This window comes from Sabethes cyaneus, chromosome 3 (genome assembly GCF_943734655.1).
Source record: "Sabethes cyaneus chromosome 3, idSabCyanKW18_F2, whole genome shotgun sequence".
NCBI classification, from domain to species: domain Eukaryota; kingdom Metazoa; phylum Arthropoda; class Insecta; order Diptera; family Culicidae; genus Sabethes; species Sabethes cyaneus.
In genome coordinates, this window is record NC_071355.1 from 114,481,046 (window position 1) to 114,501,040 (window position 19,995).

At 39.5% G+C, this 19,995-nt stretch overlaps 1 protein-coding gene across 4 annotated transcripts in view; it reads right to left on the bottom strand.

Moving 5' to 3' along the window:
- Positions 1–15,336: 15,336 nt before the first annotated feature.
- The window catches only part of LOC128742512 (apoptosis-inducing factor 3-like), a 117,258-nt gene continuing 112,599 nt past the window's right edge, over positions 15,337–19,995 (bottom strand). For all 4 annotated transcript variants that reach the window (XM_053838901.1, XM_053838903.1, XM_053838902.1 and 1 more), the window contains one exon: positions 15,337–16,773. In XM_053838901.1, the coding sequence (XP_053694876.1) occupies positions 15,478–16,773 (1,296 nt within the window). In that variant the 3' untranslated portion in view covers positions 15,337–15,477. The remainder of the gene's footprint in view (positions 16,774–19,995) is intronic.

Consider the following 19,995-nt stretch of genomic DNA (forward strand, 5'->3'; position numbering starts at 1 on the left):
TCGCAGTCACCTAGTTGACCCCGCTCACCTGGGTGACGGTACAAAACAAACGGGGAGCCGTTAGGTGAGGGGAGGTGACTGTGAGAATAGGGCGCGTGAGAGAAGTAAGGTGAGGTGAAGTGACTGTCCGAATAGGACCCTTGAAATCCCCGATGACGATCTTGATATCATGTTTTGGGCAGCGGTCGTATTCACTCTCTAACTGCGCGTAGAATTCATCCTTGTCGTCATCGGTAGGGAAATGTCGTCGTGGTTGGGCCATCTTTTGGTCCACAAATCTCATTTCAAAAGAAACTTTGGAAATTTAACAAAGGTCTTATTAATAGTTCGTATTTAGACCTTTGTATTTGGACCTTTGTTAAATTACTAAAGTTTCTTTTGAAATGAGATTTGTGGACCAAAAGATGACCCAACCACGACGACATTCCCCTACTTCTGAGGTAAGGGCTGTGCACGTTGATGATGCTTATATTGAAGAATCGGCCTTTGATTCTCAACCTGCACATTCGAGGATTGATTGGCCACCATCCAATCACCCATGTCCGCATCTCGCCCATCACTATGAAAGCTATACCCAGCTCGTGTGTTGCCGCAGCTCTGGTAGATGGTATGTCCATCTCTGAACGTACGTACCGTTGAACTCTTCCTGCACACCTCCTGCAGCGCTACGACGTCGAACTTGCGGCTCTTCAATACGTCGGAGAGCACTCGAGTGCTCCGATGGAAGTTGAGAGATCGGCAGTTCCACGTCCCGAGTTTCCAATCCATAGTCCTTTTTCGCTTAAAATATGGCCATGGAATTCGGATTTTGTCGCTTCAATACCATCCTCACAGAGGGTTATCAACTTCGGTAGCATCTTATTAAGTCTTGCTTCAGTAACAGTTTGCACTTAACACGGCATGTATACGTATCTCCAAGTGACGTTCTACATGATCCACCATATCCTTCTTAGTAAACCATGTGATGACATTGTACGGATCAAGTGTCTCAACCGTCTCAACGCCAGAATATTATCAAGTATCAACTATATCGGTCGGAGAGAATGGTAGACTTGCTGTGTATGATTGAATATCAACTGGGTAGGATATTGATCGGTGAACATCAGAGCGAGTTGATTGATATTGATTTGGCTACGTACAGTGAGGCGGTGTTTGTCCCGGAAGGACAGAATGGGTGTGCAATTTTGCGGAGTCACACCCGATATCTAGGCGGTGATCGTACGAAAAATTATCCTGCGAGATCCAAATTCGCTGTCTGTCGAACATGAATTGACGATGCATTCCGGGAGTTGTGATGTGCAAGGCTTTTATTTCATTTTTAGTGGCAGACAGTGGAGCCGCAACTGTTGAAATTTTCACCGTCTAATTGTTCTAGGCTGGCAGTTGTTTCCCCATTAAAGCAGCTTCGGCTCGTAGATACGGTTGTGTCGATTTTACTGCCTCCCCTTACAACTGGGACTACCTGGTTGAGCGACTGGCCAAAGTGTATCAGGGTGGCAACTCAATCTGTGATTTCAAATTCCTGGTTTTTTCCCGGTTTTCCTGGTTGATTTTTGAAAAATTCCTGGTTTTCGAATATAACTCAAAATTAGCATCAAGAATAGATACAAGTTTTTTGTGTTGAATATTATGCTGGAAAGTTTGCCGGGTTATCTACTCCCTTTTACTAAATGTGAAAGAGTAAACATAAAAATTTATATTTGCTACACTGACTAGGATTGAAACCAGCGGTGAGTCTTCTCTAGCAGATTTTTCTCATGAAAATGCGTCGGCGACGTTAGCTAAAGGCAAACATTATGAGAAAAATCGGCGAAAGAAGCAAAATCGGACAAGATACTTTTTCTCGTTCGGGTCTGTCTTTTGCAGACCTGCGGTTCCAAGTTAGGATGGTAAGCCGTCATTTTACGGCATCTTTGAAAGATGCACTTTTCAGAGGCCTGCGCAGGGCTCTGTATGCCATTCCCCCAAACTCATTCATGCCTACTTATAAGGGACATGAATTAAGATTTTGGGTGGAATGGCTTAACTCTTGCAATTCCGCATGACGGATTAAACGCTTTGCTAGGTCATCCCCTCGGGGGTGCTAAATTTCCTAACTTAGTTAAAAGCTTTATGCTTTTTTCGAAGACGACCAGTATCCCTTCGGGAGTTGAGATGCTTTACCGGTTTTACCGGTATTGCCAGGCACTTTTCCAATACCGAATTACCGGTTTTTCCACGATCAAAAGCCGGTATTTTCTTGCATGATTAAATAACAACTCAAGAAGCTTAAATTGCTGGTAAAACTTTGAAAGTGTATTGTTGATAGTTCTCCCAGTCGACCTCGAGGTATGGTGCTGGCCTAATAAGCCAGTCGTCGTATGTTCGATCTCGACTGAGAGAGGCTGTTAGAGTCAATAGGATCGCAGCAACTGGCCCTGCAATTGCCCTGCACTCTAAAAGCTGGCTGCGAATTTTGTCGTATAAAAACAGAACGTCAAGTTTCGAAATCGGAATGTAGCAGCTAGGCTTTGCTTTGCTTTTTTTTAGTTCTACAAATAATAATTCAATCATGTAATTTTTTTCAAAGGGAAACCTCTGAAACACCTCACTGTTGTCAGCATAGAGCCGGAGTGCCTCGTGCTTTTTAAGCAGTTGTCTCCATTCAACTCAATCCACTCCATGGGTCACTCATCGCTAATTTCCCAGCAGTTACAAGTCGCTTTTGATCTGGTTGAGCAATCTAGCACGTCGATCCCACCGAGTACTTGTGGGGTTGTTGAAAAGACCCGGTTTTGTCGCACTGTCATTTGGCATCCTTACGACTTGCCCAACCCACCGCAGCCTACTGACTTTGGCCAGATATACGATTGCAATCTCTCCAAGAAGTGTATGTAGCTCGTGATTCATAAAACGTTCCCTCTCTCCGCTTTCAGTTTGTGCTCCGCCAAATATCATCCGCAGCACCTTCCGGTCAAACACGACAAGAGCGCGTATTTCCATTGTGAGTGACGTCACAGCTTCAAGTTTGTAAAGAACTACCGGTTAAATGAGGGTTTGTACATTGTCAGCTTCGTACAGTGGCGTATGCTCCTTGATCATAGCGTTTTGCAAAGGGCAGAGCAGGTCCGATTTCCTGGATTTCCTACTTGAATGCACCAATTTATTAAGAATATTGCGCAACAAAAAAAATGTGCGATATACAGTGAAGCTGTTCAGAAAATCTCTAGTGAAAATTGACGGAGTATTCTAGAGAAATATCAGAACACACCACCGAAGAAGGATTCGTTCGGGTGCTAATACAAACTGGAATAGAAATAACTTTCTGATTAGTTAGAATAGCCTGTTAACAGGGCTGAGCCAATTCTACGGCCTCCAATAATCTCTTCGATCTAAAAAGTAAATATACGCTGTACTAGTTATGCGATGAATAGTTCATGAAGAATGAAGAAATCGTTGCATTGCCAGAACCAGTCCAAGCTGCTGTCGAATTGCTGTAACGGAAAAATTGCAAACTCTACGACTCTAGAGCTGCACCTCTCAGGTATCGCACAACTGCTATTCGATTTACTGTATTGGTAGAATTTCAGAGAAAGTTCATATATTTAAATTTATTCGTTTTATAATTAACCGCCCTATTCGTGATTTAAAAACAAATGACTTTGTAATATTTTTCAAGACATCAAGGATGTTTTGCTAGTAAAATTCTGTAAGGTACTTCCTTTATCCGAGGACACTGAATGAAAATTCTTTGCCTCCGCAAATTTTTTCATTAGAATTTATTCATTAACATTTGTTCTCGTTTAAGAGATGACATGATAAATTCTATTCGCGTTCTAAAACTTAATTTTTTTTATGAACTAGTCAATTAGTTATGCCGAAAGAAATTGAGTACCATTGATTATGGAAAGATCTGCTTCAAATCATAAAATTTTTAAATGTAGTTTTCGATTATTAACTTTTACCGGTTTTCATCAATACCGAAAAACCGGTTTTCGAAATACCGCCCAGTATTGGCATCTCTATACGGGAGTATAGGTTTTCTTTTATTTAAATGTTTTTGTGAAGTTTTCTTTCCCCCGTCCAAACCCTCCCATTCTTCCTGATCCTTTTCCCTTCCCATCAGGGAAATGATGATGAGAAGCCAAAGCGGCGAGGCACAAATGTCCAAAATAAATATGAAGAACGTGCCACCCGAGCCAAAAATACCTTCTGAGGATTGAAACCACCCGTTTCCATAAGTTAACTCAATCTAGTACGATTAACTACTTTAAAGAGAAATTTCGTACTTATTTAAAATTTAAGTCATTCTGTAACTCGAATTGAGAGCTTGCTATTCAATTTTGTAACATTAAGAGTTGCGGAATGTGGCCACAGATTACTTCACAGACCCTTGCCCAACAACTTGTCTTGCCAGTTGGCTCAACGGGTAAGAAAAGCTAGCAGCTTGTAGCTCCAAATACTGGAACTAATCGAGGTCCAAGGGGCTTACGAGGCTCAGAGCGAATAAACAATAAAAACGATCGTATCCTGATTCCAAACAAGGCGAAAACCAAGATTGAGTGTGCACGAACCAGGGCGACTGAGACAGCAACCCATCAATGATACTCCAAGCTGGAAAGAGCTGTTCAGAAGTTCTGTAAACGCGACAAAAGAGCCAGGGTCAACTAACTAGTTGAAGAGGGTCACTACCAGCAGACATATCCACTTATTGTAGAAAATTTTTGCTACCTTAGTGGAATTAGCACCAATGCGAGGATGTCGCCAAGGGCAGAGCTGGCTAATTACTGATCGACCGTCCGACCGACCGAGACAAGCCTAACTGTTCATCTAAACATTTAAACAACTCTTCCGAGTCTCAAAATCTGCAGACTAGAAAAATCAGCAGCGCGTGATGCCCACAGTACGTCGCATCGACCATGTCAACCCGGAGGTGCCGTCATTAATAGAAATTGTGTATATGAAGTCTTGTAAATCACCAGGAATAGTCTGTATTTTAGCCGAGATACTGAAAGCTTGCCCAGTATCGCCATCGCAAATGTTGCATCAACTCTTCAGCAATATCTGGGAAACTGCAACATTTCCGGTGGGTTGGATCTTTCTGTGAGCCCTAAAAGGGTTGCTACAGGAGTGAGACAGGGTTACAAACCTTCATCGCTACTGTTCCTCGTCGTTATGGATAAAATTTTAATTGGCTTTGATACCAAACCTGACCGAGGATTACCCTGAAACTTTTTGACAATGGAGTAATTAAATGACCTCGAGCTGGCCGACGACATTCTCTTGCTCTCCCAATGGCAATATGATATGCAGAGAAATTTAGATGGACTCTGCTACAATTCCAGGTCTTTGCGACCATCTTCTTCTGTTGGGTACTCTCACCACTGCGTCCATTATTTTGAACTATTGTGGTATGCCCCATTGTTTCTTTTGCTGTACGCTTCAGGCTTACCTATCACTTATTGAAGAAGTGGTAGGCTGGTAGCTGGAGCGAGACAGGTGCCAATCAGGGATGACTTGGTTTATAAACCTTATAGTCCTGATCGGCGACGCAAACCAGATCTCCCTAGGCTCTAGTAGGGCCTTTTTGAGATACTGCAGTCTGCGTCCTATTAGTGCTCCACAATTGCAGAGTAAGTGTTCCGAGGTTTCGCTCTCGGTATTGTACAGGCGACAAATATCATCTTGCACGAAACCGAGATTCCGAAGATGATATTTACTCGGGCAATGTCCTGTCACCAGACCGGTAAACGTGCTGAGGTCTCTCTTATTGAGACTCAGCAGCTTCTGAGTAACCTTAATACTAGGCATTATAAATTTCTTTGATTGTTTGAGCGAAGGCTGTACACAGCCATCCAATTGGCCATAATCATTCGGCTCTCCCATTGTTTCAACCCACTCTTCATCACACAGTCCGAGATACCGCAGAATGGATCCGGACCTGTGAATGGAGAGTTAGAACCACATTTGCCTAGTTCGTCTGCGACTTCATTTCCATCTATTCCGCAATGACCAGGGACCCAGTACAGGTTTACCGAGTTTACCTGGCTCAGTTGCCGTAAGAGACAAATGCAATCCCAGACAAGTTTTGAGAAACACTTAAAAGCTTTAAGCGCTTTTAGTGCCGCTTGACTGTCAGAGAAAATGCAGATATTGGCATGTCTGTATTTCCTTTTGAGACAGACGTTTGCACATTCTATTATAGCTGCTATCTCAGCCTGGAAAACTGTTGGCCAATCTGCCATTGCTATAGATATTCTAGTTCTGGGGCCGTACACTCCAGCACCCGTTTTGACTCCCACCTTTGATCCGTCGGTATAGAACTTGATTGAACCACTGCGGACGCTAGGTCCCCCCTCGTCCCAGACCGAACGTGATGGTTCGTTCACCGTGTATGGGATGTCGTAGTTGGTTCTAGCTTCCATCCAATCACTGTTCATTTCCGCAACTGGGCCAACAGGTAGAAGTTTCAGGATACTCAAGTGTCCGATTTTATCCCCGTCGAGTATTGTTTTCCATCGTTTAAGTGTTAGGGCGCTTTTCTTAGCCTCTAACTGAACGTGTTGATCCAGAGGTAGCAGGCGGAGAATAGCTTCTAGAGCCTTCGAAGGTGTGCTTTTCATTGCTCCGGTTATGGCCATGCATGCTAATCGTTGAAGTTTGTTTAACTTTTTAATAGCCGTGGCTTCTGAAGTTTTTGGCCACCATACCAACGAAGCATAAGCTATCCTAGGTCTCACAATGGCGGTGTAGACCCACAACACCATTTTTGGTTTGAGGCCCCATGTTTTTCCCACCATTTTTGAACATACCCATAGGGCAGTGTTTGCCTTGCTGATTATTGAATCTAAGTGTGCGTTCCAAGATAATTTAGCGTCTAGGATTACTCCCAGATATTTAACTGAGACGCTACATTTAATTTCTTCTTTCCCAAGGTGCAGAGACTGTAACTTCAGTTTTCTCTTCCTAGTGAAAGGAACAATGGTTGTTTTTGAAGGATTAATGCCCAGGCCTTCTTTACTACACCAAGATAGTGTAAGGTTTAAGGTCCTTTGCATTCTATCCGATATCACGTCGTCGAATTTTCCGCGAACCATGATGACTAAATCATCAGCAAAGCCCACAACTTCGAAACCTTTTGCCTCTAAGCTTCTCAGAAGATCATCAACTACTAATGACCAAAGAAGGGGTTAAAGAACCTCTCCTTGTGGGCAACCTTTGGTTGCAGTCACCGTTGTTGAGAGCCCTCCTAGCTCCGAGGTGATTTGCCTATGTGTGAGCATACTGTGGATCCATTCGACTATACAGTTATCAAACTGTCTTTTCTTCATCGCATTTACCATTGATAAATGAGAAGCATTATCAAACGCCCCTTCGATGTCGAGAAACGCGCCTAATGCTGTTTCTTTCGATGAAAGAGACTTTTCAATTTTTGTCACGAGCGTGTGTAGTGCTGTGATTGTAGATTTCCCAGCTTGGTAAGCAAACTGGTGTTTCGATAATGGATATCTGATCATGTATTCAGACTTAATGTATTCATATAATACCTTCTCCATAATTTTCAACAATACTGATGATAAACTAATTGGTCTGAAGGTTTTTGGATGTGATTTGTCACGTTTTCCTGGTTTTGGTATAAATACAACTTTTACCAATCTCCATGTAGACGGAATATGATTTAGTATCAGACTTGCCTTAAAAATCTCGATTAGAGATGGAATTAGCGCTGATTCTCCATTTTGAATCTGCGCTGGGAAAATCCCATCTGCACCTGCCGATTTAAAAGGTTAAAAGGATCTCACTGCGTTTTCCATCCTAGCCCTAGTGAAAGCCATCCCTGCGACCATAGTCAACGTCGCAAAGACCAAGTCAGTGGGAGTGAACAATAACAATTCCTCCAATTTCACAGTAGAGGTTGAGGAGGTGGAAGATTTTGGTAGCCAGACAACCCCAGATGGTGGTACTAAGACCGATATAAACACACAAATCAGAATGATCAGCGGCGATTTTTTGGATCTTACTTTGGAAAGTTTGGTGCTCAAATCAGATCACTTTACCGACTCAAACACGGATTTTCAATTCTAACGAGAAATCCGGTCTATTGCCTGCGAGACGTAGTGCGTATCTATCAGCGGAGACAACTGCAGGTCTTGATTAATCGTTGCCTGAATACACTATTCGGGCTTAGTGGTCTAACACTCGATCGTTGATCGAGGTCACCAGCGCCAGATAGAAACAGAGATTTGGGACCGTAGGTAGAGGTGGATCTGACATATTTTGAGAAGAGAATCGAAAGAAATCTGCAGGAAACCTGGACTTAAATGTAATCCATAGGGAGAGCAGAAGAGGCAAACCTAGAGCCTAATGGCGGGCTACGCCGTCAACGTCAGTCAATTGATTCAGGCTATTGATGCAAACCTCTCCTAGCGTCAGGTGAAAGTCAGGGCATATGACCGTCGACAGTTAAGAAAGCAGACTTTTTAATTTTGGTCGAACCAACGGACATGGCCACACAAGTAATTAAGCAATCAGCAAGCATCTAATTTTTTTCCTGGTTTTGGGTGAAAATTCCTGGTTTTTTCCCGGTTTTTCCTGGAAAAAATCGGCCACAAGCCAGAGTTCAACACCGGCAGCGGGCAAGGTACAGAAAGGTTCTAGGCAAAAGGCAAGGCAAAATATTGGTTCCCCGTTGCTATCGTCGTGTGGAGATAAAATATAGCAAGCTCGGTTGTGGGTATTTCGACTTTGAACAGCACAATCAAACCGTATTCGTTGGTTTAGAAGCCATTCTTTCAAATGCCTACTGCAATGCAATACTTGACTCTTTATTTTATTTATCCGTCGAGGAAAGGAATTTGGTCGCATTGTTGCGCGAAGGAGTTCATTCTGGCCTGTGAGCTTTGCTTTTTGCGCCACGTGCTATGATGTTGGAACTTGAAATCAAGCTTGCCAGACTAGCAACTTTCTGCACTTGTTACGTACCGTCCTGGCAATAATGGCAAGTTTAATTCAAAACTGGAATGCTTTCATTCTGCATCAAATGCACAACGAATTCTTGGAGGCGTCTAATTTCACAAATTGTCATAAATAGTGTTTTGTGGGCGTTTGAATAGAATTATTGATATTTAAATTAAGCATTGTTCACATATTTTAACAAAGTCACTTATAGAAGTAAAACATTTTAGCGATGCAATCGCCGCATTAGCGAGTGTCGCGGAGAAAAAAAACCAACTATCCGCGGCCGGTGTTAGTTTGTCGTCTGCGCTGCCGGCCGGAATCGGCAAACTTTCGTCTGACGGTGACAGTTTTAGCTCAAGTATTGGATGGCTTTGGATTGTGATTCTGCGGATCTAGTTTCATCGGTTTTGAGTGCTATCGATCAGCAAGATAGTGACAGTGTGGTTGGGTACAGTTGCGGCGCGATTAAGCTCCTTTTTTTCTCCTAAATCAAAGTCGAATTCGGTACTGTCGTGGTCGCTACTGTATCCAAAATAAGGCCACACACATTTCTGGACACGAAACGATTACTAGTGCTTTGATTGCTGCGCTGAAGCATGGCAGTCAAAATTCGTTCAAAGAGCGCAACAATCCAACAATGCATATTCTGGCGTGTAATTTACTGATCCGAGGTTATAGCGATAAAAACAGTGCTCGGAAACTTTGGTTCGTGCTTACAAAGACGATGTGATGAACGATCGTATTAGAGTTGTTTATGAGAATTGCGCCCCGTTTACCGACAATTGCGTGGATGATTTCGGAACGAAGATTCCACCGAAGTGGATGTCGAAACAGGGGCTCAGTACGTTGGACCCGAGTACCGGAAACAATTTTGTTTCCATCGATGATAAGCATTCAACCGATAGTGGCAAGCACTTGATTGCTCAACTCGTAACTTCTTGAAGATTCCCTCGCTGGCTTGCGATATACCGGAGCTACGTTGCTATCCTGTTGACTTTTATTCTGATAATGTAACCGGTCATAATGCGAAAGATAATGAAGTTCTATCTAACCTGGTTAGATGAGACTTAGAACTAAGCCGTTGATTAATATTTTTATGATTTGTCTCAAAATGAGCAACTGTAAGAAGAAAAAAAATCCTAACTGTCGTGACGCTTTTTTTCTTGCTGTGCATTTACATCCTTCTCACACAAATATCGTCAACTGAATCCCAGATATCTGTCGAATGTTTATCCTCATTCGCTTTTCCTATTCAACGCTCAGCTCCTCTTTCGCTCTACACAATTGTGCCATTTCCTTTCTCCCTTTGGCAGCTATTATAAAGGCATTGCGCTGCTCTCGCGTCAATACTTTTCGCTCACTTCTTGTGTGCTTTTGTCAGCTCGAACTGCCAGTTCGGAACTGGGCAAATGTTTTAGGCTGCGTTAAGAATTTAACGCTCTTGTATTAACACGTTAAAACGACTTACCACAATAAAATGCAAATTCAACTTCAGTTAATTTCAATCCTTACTATAATCCCTACAATATTTCCCTTCTCTACTCTTTTTGCGAAAGATGTCTTAAAATTTGCCAAGGCAACGTTTTGTTTAAAAAAATAAAAAAAAAAATCATATACTTATTTTTATATAATTTTATGCCAGTGTAACCTGCATCACCGCTATAACACCGCTGATTACAATAACAATAGAATTTTCACGTTTATTACGTTTGTTCCATATAATTAAATGCGAACATTCTCTGGTAATGTCTTAAATCCAATTTTATACATAAATAATCAAATGAACTTATTATTTAACAGTCTTTTATGCTATTTTACTCCACTATTATCTTCAAAATCATCCTTATCATTTTTATTAACTTCATTATCCTATTCATAATCATCATCATGTTCATCATCACCATTTCCATCATAATTTCTATCATTATTATACCGAATTTCTCACTAAACCGGATTCCGCTATTTGAAAATGCGACTACACATAAGTGCGCTAAAACTGTCACAAACTAAAATCACATCATCCTTTCTATCATTTTAATAATTTCCAATATCATTGCTTCTATCATCATTTCCATCATCATTCTTTCCAGCATCATAATTTTAATCATCAACATCATTATTTCCATCACTATCATTTCATCATCATTTTCATCAAAATTTCCTCCAATATTTCAATAACCATCAGGTCCATCATCACAATTTCCATCATTACTAGTTCAAGCATCATTCCATCATTTTCATCATCATCATCATTGACGTCTTCATTTCCATCCTAGGAACTGGCAACCCTATCGCTACTCTGTGTTTGACAGTATCCAACCTCTACTGCCAGTACGGGTATTATTTGCTGAAACCTGGCTAAGATTTGAAAATAATACCCATCTGGTAGCATACCGGCTTTACAGAAACGAACAGAACGTATAGTAGTGTCATGCTGTTTCATTTACGCAAATGGTTAGATAGACTGCAAAAACATGGCTACCTAGTAGTACCGTGTTTCCATCGCCATTTCCGTCATCATCAGTGCTATCATAATTTCCGTCATTATTTTAATCATTATTTCCATCAACATTTTCATCATTATTTCAATCACAATCTGTTCCATCATCATTATTTCAATGATCATTTTTTTCACCATCTTTGACATCATCATTTCCATCGTCTTCATTTCCATTATCTTTACCCTCATTTCCGTCATCATCAGTTCCATCATGATTTCCTTTATCATTATTCCGATCATTTCCATTATCGTCCTTTCCATCATCATTATTTTTGTCATTATTTGCATCATTATTATTCTCCTCATGATCATCACTGCCACCATCAGTTCCATCATTCTTTCAGTCATCACCATTTCCATATTCATCCTTTCCATTATCATTTTCATCAACACTTCCATCATTATTAATTTCATCATGATTTACATCATCATTCACTTCATAATCTTAGTCTTCATAATAATCATTTTTAACATCATATTCGCCTTTTTTTATCTCCTCTATATCTCGATCTTCATCTTCATTTTTATTGTCATTATTTTCATTATTTGTTGTTTCTTGAGCTTTACTTTTTTCACGTGTTCTTTCTTGATTGCGGGCTCAACTCGTTTTTTTTGGTTGTATACTATACATTTTTGCTTTTTTTTTTTGCTTGTGCATTTTTTTTCTTCTCCATATCCTATCATTTGTTTTCACTAGTTTTTTTTTGTTTTGCTCATTCGCTTTTTTTTACCCTCTAATTCTATTTTCCAATCACATTTTTTGCCTATTAATTCTGTTATGTTTTCACTGTCAAAATTTTGTTTAGTTTTGCTCATCTCTTACTTTTTTTTTTGCTCATTCTATATTCCAACTGCATTTTTTTGGCTATTTTTTTCACTATACATTAATTTCGTTTTATTTTGCTCATCAATCTTTTGCCTGTATATTTTTTACTCATTCTCTATTTTTTTTGCATGTATCTTTGTTTCGCTTTTTTTTGTACGTATAAATATTTTGTTTTGCCAGTTAAATCCGTTTTTTTCACGTCACCTTTTTTTTTGTTTTCGCTCATTCCCTTTTTTGCGTGTACATTCTTATTTCCCAATCATATTTTTTTTGACTATTAATTCAGACTTTTTTTTTACTGTATGCCAGCGTTTTGCTTGGTTATCCATTTTTCCACATAAAGCTCTTATTAACGTGTCCGATTGAGGTAGGTTTAATTCACACTCAGGCCCGAAATCGTATGTTTTCAACTTACCAAGGTAGAGTGTCTATCCTACCGGCTACGCCATTTGTCGTGACGCTTTTTTTCTTGCTGTGCATTTACATCCTTCTCACACAAATATCGTCAACTGAATGTCAGATATCTGTCGAATGTTCATCCTCATTCGCTTTTCCTATTCAACGCTCAGCTCCTCTTTCGCTCTACACAATTGTGCCATTTCCTTTCTCCCTTTGGCAGCTATTATAAAGGCATTGCGCTGCTCTCGCGTCAATACTTTTCGCTCACTTCTTGTGTGCTTTTGTCAGCTCGAACTGCCAGTTCGGAACTGGGCAAATGTTTTAGGCTGCGTTAAGAATTTAACGCTCTTGTATTAACACGTTAAAACGACTTACCACAATAAACTGCAAATTCAACTTCAGTTAATTTCAATCCTTACTATAATCCCTACACTAACTATAATAATGAAATATATTCAAATAAAAAATAAATATATAAATAAAGAATCTGATAATAAAATAAATTTGAAACTTTGATTTTTGTTTAGCTATTTTCTCTAAAAATCCCACGAGAAAAGGTGATGTTTAACAACATTACTGAAAGATTTTGAGGGATCTTCGTGTTCCCTTAATAATGTATATGCTATTGCGGTTGCTGCGCCGAAAGGATTGCGACTGCTGAGCTTCTGTCTAACTGGTCAACAACGATGCAACCGATGATGGCACGCACCATGATTCAGCTGTTCCGGTATTGTTTTACGTCCTCGTAATCACTGCGGAGAATTTCCAAGTGACACCAAACACCCTCCCTCAGTGATCTAGTATCGATATTTCGCCTCGAATGCTAAAACGACGAACAGCAATGGCAATGACTACGTTAAGCTATTTCATAGAATTACACTTACCGCCTTACCGTATTCACTTAGGTTTCGAGAACGGTCTTGCGAAGTGGTTCCTGTTCGTAGTAACAGCAAGTCGTGACGTGGTCCGGAACGCGACCAACAAACTCCTCCGTTGCCGGTATTTTGTACGACAGCCGGTTCACCTTATCATGGAATGTAAAAGTGCAACGGCGAGCCACCGATAAATTTATCAAACTGCAGGTTGTCAAAGTATGTACTTTCATTGAAGAATTCATACTTTCATTGAATGAAGATAATAATCGCAATATCTAAAATTTTTCTTTCGTAGGTAAAGTTGTGCGCCTAACAGTTGCGCGCAGCTCTGTTCTGGTTGCTCGCAGTCAAAGTATCTCTTTTACACTCACACGAAATCTCGTAAGAAACTGTCAACGCAAGAGTGATGAGAAAAGCAACAATATTTCTCTCTCGCTCATCAGCTGAATGCTATACATTAAAATCGCTCCAGCCATCTTCGAGAAAAGTGAGTGAGATTGAAAGCGTAACATACACACACACGCACGCACACACACGCACACACACACGCACGCACACACACACACGCACGCACACACACACACGCACGCACACACACACACGCACGCACGCACACACACGCACACACGCACACACACGCACACACGCACACGCACACACGCACACACTCACACACACACACACGCACACACACACGCACACACACACACACACACACACACACACACACACACACACACACACACACACACACACACACACACACACACACACACACACACACACACACACACACACACACACACACACACACACACACACACACACACACACACACACACACACACACACACACACACACACACACACACACACACACACACACACACACACACACACACACACACACACACACACACACACACACACACACACACACACACACACAATACACACACAGAAAATGCTGTTTTCGAAACTGAGTCGAATGGTATATGACATTCGGCCCGCAGGATCTTCTTTCCATTTCCGGTTTTCCGAGTGATTTCTATACCTTTATACAGGCAAAAGAAGGCAAAAATGATTATTCTATGATGCTTGGCCCAAGAGTGATGAATTATTGAAAAAATATATTGGAGAAAATTAGACAATTTCCATTGCGTCCGCAAGGCTTAGATTTTTTCAAACAGTTTACAAGCTATTACCAGGGGGCTCGTTCTTAGAGCTTTTTGGTGTCGGGGTAGTGGTGCTACAAGCTACAAGCTTAGCACGTTTACATGTTTTATGTAAATCTGAGATCCTTTGATCTAAGCTATGCAATTATTTAAAAAAATCCCCTTATCGCAGTAACATTATTCATGGCGGTATTACCCCGTTCGTTGTTGTCGGTTTTACCCCCGATGAGAGATGCGATGTGAGTTGGATCGAGTTGGATTTACTAAAAATTTTAACGTTTTGAATAAAATAAACCTTAAGTTCTGCGGGAGCAAAGTTATAAAAACGATTATAACGAAAAATCTATTTTTATTTATTTCTCCGATAGCTTATGCGTTATCGCAGTACAAGGTACTCTAAAATATTCCGTAGGCATTACGTAATATGACTGTCATTACGATTTAACACTAATTTAAACAATGGTGGGCGGTTTTGCCCCGGCGGGCGTTGTTACCCCGTCTACCCTTAGTTGTTTGCACAAGGAGAAGAAGATTAGCAACCAGATTATTATTTAGATGTAACAAGTAATTTTATTAATGGAATGATTATTTATATTATATTGCATTTATTTATGTTACATTTAATAGGATATTTATATTTTATTTAATGTGGTTACATTTATTTTTATATGCTTGTTGATTAAAAAAAATATATATCAAAACATTTCGTTGCTGGGAACCCCAAAAAATAATACTGTAAAACTAATGCGCATTGAAAATACCATTCTAAATGCTTTTAGCCCAAAAAAATGGATCAACGATGAGGTCACGTTTATGTAATACATTCCCTTGATAAAGGTATTCAGCAAACTGTGAGACAATTGGATCTCTACCACAAGACGCAATGGCGATAACTTTTTCTTCATTATTAAAAAAAAATGCTACAAAATTCAGCTGCTGCAAGTCACCTTCAATCATTGTGTCATGTGATTTACCGTATCCTGCATATCGAAAACTTTTACCAAAAAGCATTGTCCAAAAATATGGAACAGCCTTCAGTTCCACAGTTTTTCCAATCATATTTAATGCAGCTATTCTACCATGGTATTGAGCCAAAGGATAGTGTCCAATCGTTGCAAGCTGTTGGTCTATGCAGTATACCGGTGCATTTGCAATGTCCCCGCCTGCGAAAACGCCTTCCACGTTTGTTTCCAAATATAGATTAGTATCAATAGAACCATTTTGGTTCACCTTAACATCCGAACCTTGTAGAAACGATGTGTATAATGTTGAACCAATGCCCATAACGCACAAATCCGCTTTCAACAACGTTCCATTCAGTAGCTCTACTGAGATTAGCTTCCGATTATCGTCACCAATACAACGCCTTATACCTGAGTTCATGACAAAATCTATACCTTTTTCTATAAATAATTCCATTATCCTAGCCCCAATTTTTTCGCCAAAAGATTCTTTCAACGGTACATCACTGCGACCAATTACAGTTACTTTAGCAACTTTGTTTACACAATAAGCGGCTGCTTCTAGTCCTATAAAACTAACACCAAGTATAACGACATGTTTATCGAGACTCAAAAGGCCGTTTAAGTATTTGGCGTCTTCATTTGAACGAAGGACGCAAATATTTGGTAAATCAGCTCCGTCGATCTGTGGTTTTCGTGGTTTTGACCCTGTGGCTATGTATGCTTTGTCGTATTTGATTTTATATCCATTGCTTAGAGTTAACTCCCGAGTAGAGTTATTCATTGCTGTAACGGTTGTGTCTAAAATAGTCTCAATGTTGTGTTCAGCGTAAAATTTCTCGTTTCGTAATAATTTATTATTAAGATCAAAATCCATTACTTTGCTAACCAATACTCGATCATAAGGGAGACACGGTTCCTTGTTTATCATTATAATTCGACCAGTAAAACCTTCTTGTCGTAATGTTTCTGCACATATTGCTCCAGAAGGGCCGGCTCCAATTATAACAAATGTATGATTGTTATGGCTCAATCTTGGAACCATTGACTTTATTCGTTTTCCCGTCAAAAGTTCGGAACGTTTGGCACGGACCAGCACCTAAATAAGAGACAGGAACCATCGTTATTATTTTACTATCGGTTTGATAAAAAGTAATATTTTTGTGAATTTTATAGTGAATTTATAAATTAAACTACACTCAAAACAATTTTTACGTCGGAATTATAGGTACAGTGATACAAACTCGTATTCGTACACCAACATGTAGAATTCATCTTTCTACATTTAAAAGTTTAACAGAAGTTTTAGAAACATGTTATTTAGGTAAAATCATGATGATGATGATGATGGAGCCCACCTCATTCCCCTACAAAGGTTTGAGATAGTCGATTTATCTAATAGATAATTAGTGAATATACATTTGAACCAGGTAGGCAAACAAAACGATCTGGTTTTTGACACAGATATAAATTCCTGCGATGGTATTCAAATACAAGTTATAACTATTAAAAATATATAATTTTTCAAGTTATTTCCAAACCAAGAATCTCCAGTATCAATTTGCAACCTTCTGCCAGTTACCAAGATGTTCATATCATTTTGGTTAAGCCGATACCCAGTTTAGCCCGCTACTAAGTCGACGCAGTCCCGACGAGGCCATTCCCGCTGTAATCAGCAAGCAAAGCAAAGTCCAACCTTCAACTTAGTATGAGACTTATAAGGGCATCCCCACCCAGGGAAATCAAAAAAATTTCCAACCCGAAAAAATCCTTGACTGGCTAGGAAAATAAACATCTAATAACAAGCAGAAGCATCCAAATCTTCCTGAACACTCACGAATTTGTCAATTACTAGTAGTAAAGTCAGATATTTTTAATAGAAAGAACAGTCAAATTTAAAATCAGTCCTCTATATCTGTTTAACGCGCGCGGTTCTCAAACCTTTGAAGACTACTCTCTTTTTTTTTAACTACATTAACAATTACAAAATCCATCATCACCATGGTGACGAACATAATAGTTTTAATGTGCTTTATTAATCTCTAACAAATACTTGATTAACAGATGTCCAAATTAAATAATCAGTAGCAAGAACTTCGTCAAATATTATTTAAAATAAAAAATAATAAACTCAAAAAAATTAAAATACTGCCTTTACGTGTGAAATGCATTGTCTCTTAAATTCTAATAGCGTCGTTGTACGTCTGATGTGCCTAGGTATCGAATTGTATATCTTAATTCCCTTAAAGAACAAAGAATTTTGAGAAGCACTAGTTATAAAATTAGGTGTTCTAATCTCTGCCGCATTTCTAGTATTATATCTATGGATGTCACTTCCCCTTACAATTCGATCACACAAATATCGAGGCAGCAATCCATTAACTACTTTGAATATGAACACCATTGTCAAGAAAACAATTCGTTGCTTCACCGACAACCATTGCAAAGCATCCAGCATCAACGTTGAGGAAGTGAATCTATTGCATCGCAAAATCAAACGCATGATTTTATTTTGTAAACGCTGCAACCTCGATATTTGTGATTCATTCGCTAAGAATAATATGGAAGTGCAAAAATCTAAGTGGGGAGAGATGATTGATTTATAGAGATGAATCTTACTAAAAGTATTCAGCTCTTTTTTCAAACGACAGAGAATCCCGTACTTCTTGGCAATTTTTTTGATGACATTGTCAATATGGGTATTGAACTTGAGTTTGTCATCAATAATTACTCCAAGATATTTAATCTCGTGTACCCGTTCAATGATTTCCCCGTCAATCTCTACATCAACGTGATCATTCAAACGGTTGCGCGATATTACCATGAATTTGGTTTTACTGGTATTCAACTTCAGTTGTTTGAATTTCAACCATCTACTCAGCGAGCGCAAATCTACATTCAAGTGTGTTATGGCATAATCGAGATTTTTAGCTGCTATGAACAACACAGTATCATCAGCGAAAAGATTGATGTCACAGAAACGTAAGACTCGTCTCATGTCATTAATGTACATAATGAATAATAGAGGCCCTAATACACTCCCTTGGGGTACACCTAGAGTGTTCCTCACGGGATCTGAGATAAAATCATTAAAAATTGTCTTTTGAGTTCTGTCACATAAGTAGCTCTCAAACCATTTATATGCAGTACTCGTTATTCCGAAACGCTTTACTGTTTGTAATAATAAGGGCCTAGAAATCGTTTCAAAAGCGCGTTTCAAATCCAAAAACACAGCAACAATAGTATCTTTACGCTCGATATTCTCTTTCCATTTTGCTAACACCAAATTCAATGCAGTTTCACAAGAATGATCTTCCCGATATCCTGATTGCTCTGGTATTAGTAAATCGTTATTATTAAGATAATTCAACAGCTGGCCTTTCACAACAAGCTCTAAAATTTTCTCTAAAGTGTGCAACATATTGATAGGGCGAAACTCTTCGGCTTTAATCGTCCCAGCAATTTTTTGAATCGGAACCACTAACGATTCCTTCCAAACATGTGGCACGTGCCCAGTTTGCAATGATTCATTTATAAGGCTCAGCAGGTCGTGTCCAATGACATGAAAGCAATCTTGTACGACTCTAGCGTTAACATTATCAATTCCAGTCGTTTTTTGTAACGAAAAACAAATATTTTTAAGTTCTACTAATGTTATTGGATGAAAATCGCTAAAACAACAGTTAGTGGCAATCGGTTGTTTTATTTCATCTGGTTCATCAACTAATTCAATAGATTGATTAATTGAAGAAACACTATCAATGAAATAATTATTAAACTTAGTAGCGATTGTTTGTTCAGATTGCTCTTCAGTGCCGTTAAAAGTTATGGACCGCGGTTTACAATCGCCAGGTTTTAACAAAGATTTGAGTATTCTCCATAACTCTTTGCTGTTGTTTTTGTGTTGATCAATTTTCCTCTGTATATATTCACTCCGTGTCTTGTTTAGAGATTGTGAATACATATTCCGCGAAACGGTATAATTGTACCAATGATCACTTCTATTTGTTTTACAAAACTTTTTGTACCATTTGTCTCTTTTGCGTTTAAGGCGCAGCAAATCCAAATTGTACCAACTATTCGAGTTCCGTATAACAACGAAGTTTTGTTTGACTAACTGATTGGTACATGCTTTTAAGGTGCTATTAAGCACCGCCGTTTTCTGATCAAGGCTCCCTGTTAATGGAGAATCCAAGCTTCGTGCAACAAGTTCCGATACCTTTTGTTTCGAGTAATTTTTCCAGGTCTTTAATTTCACCAGACTATTACTACTGTTCAAGCTACGATCGATATTTATTACTATCGTCTCATGATCAGTAAT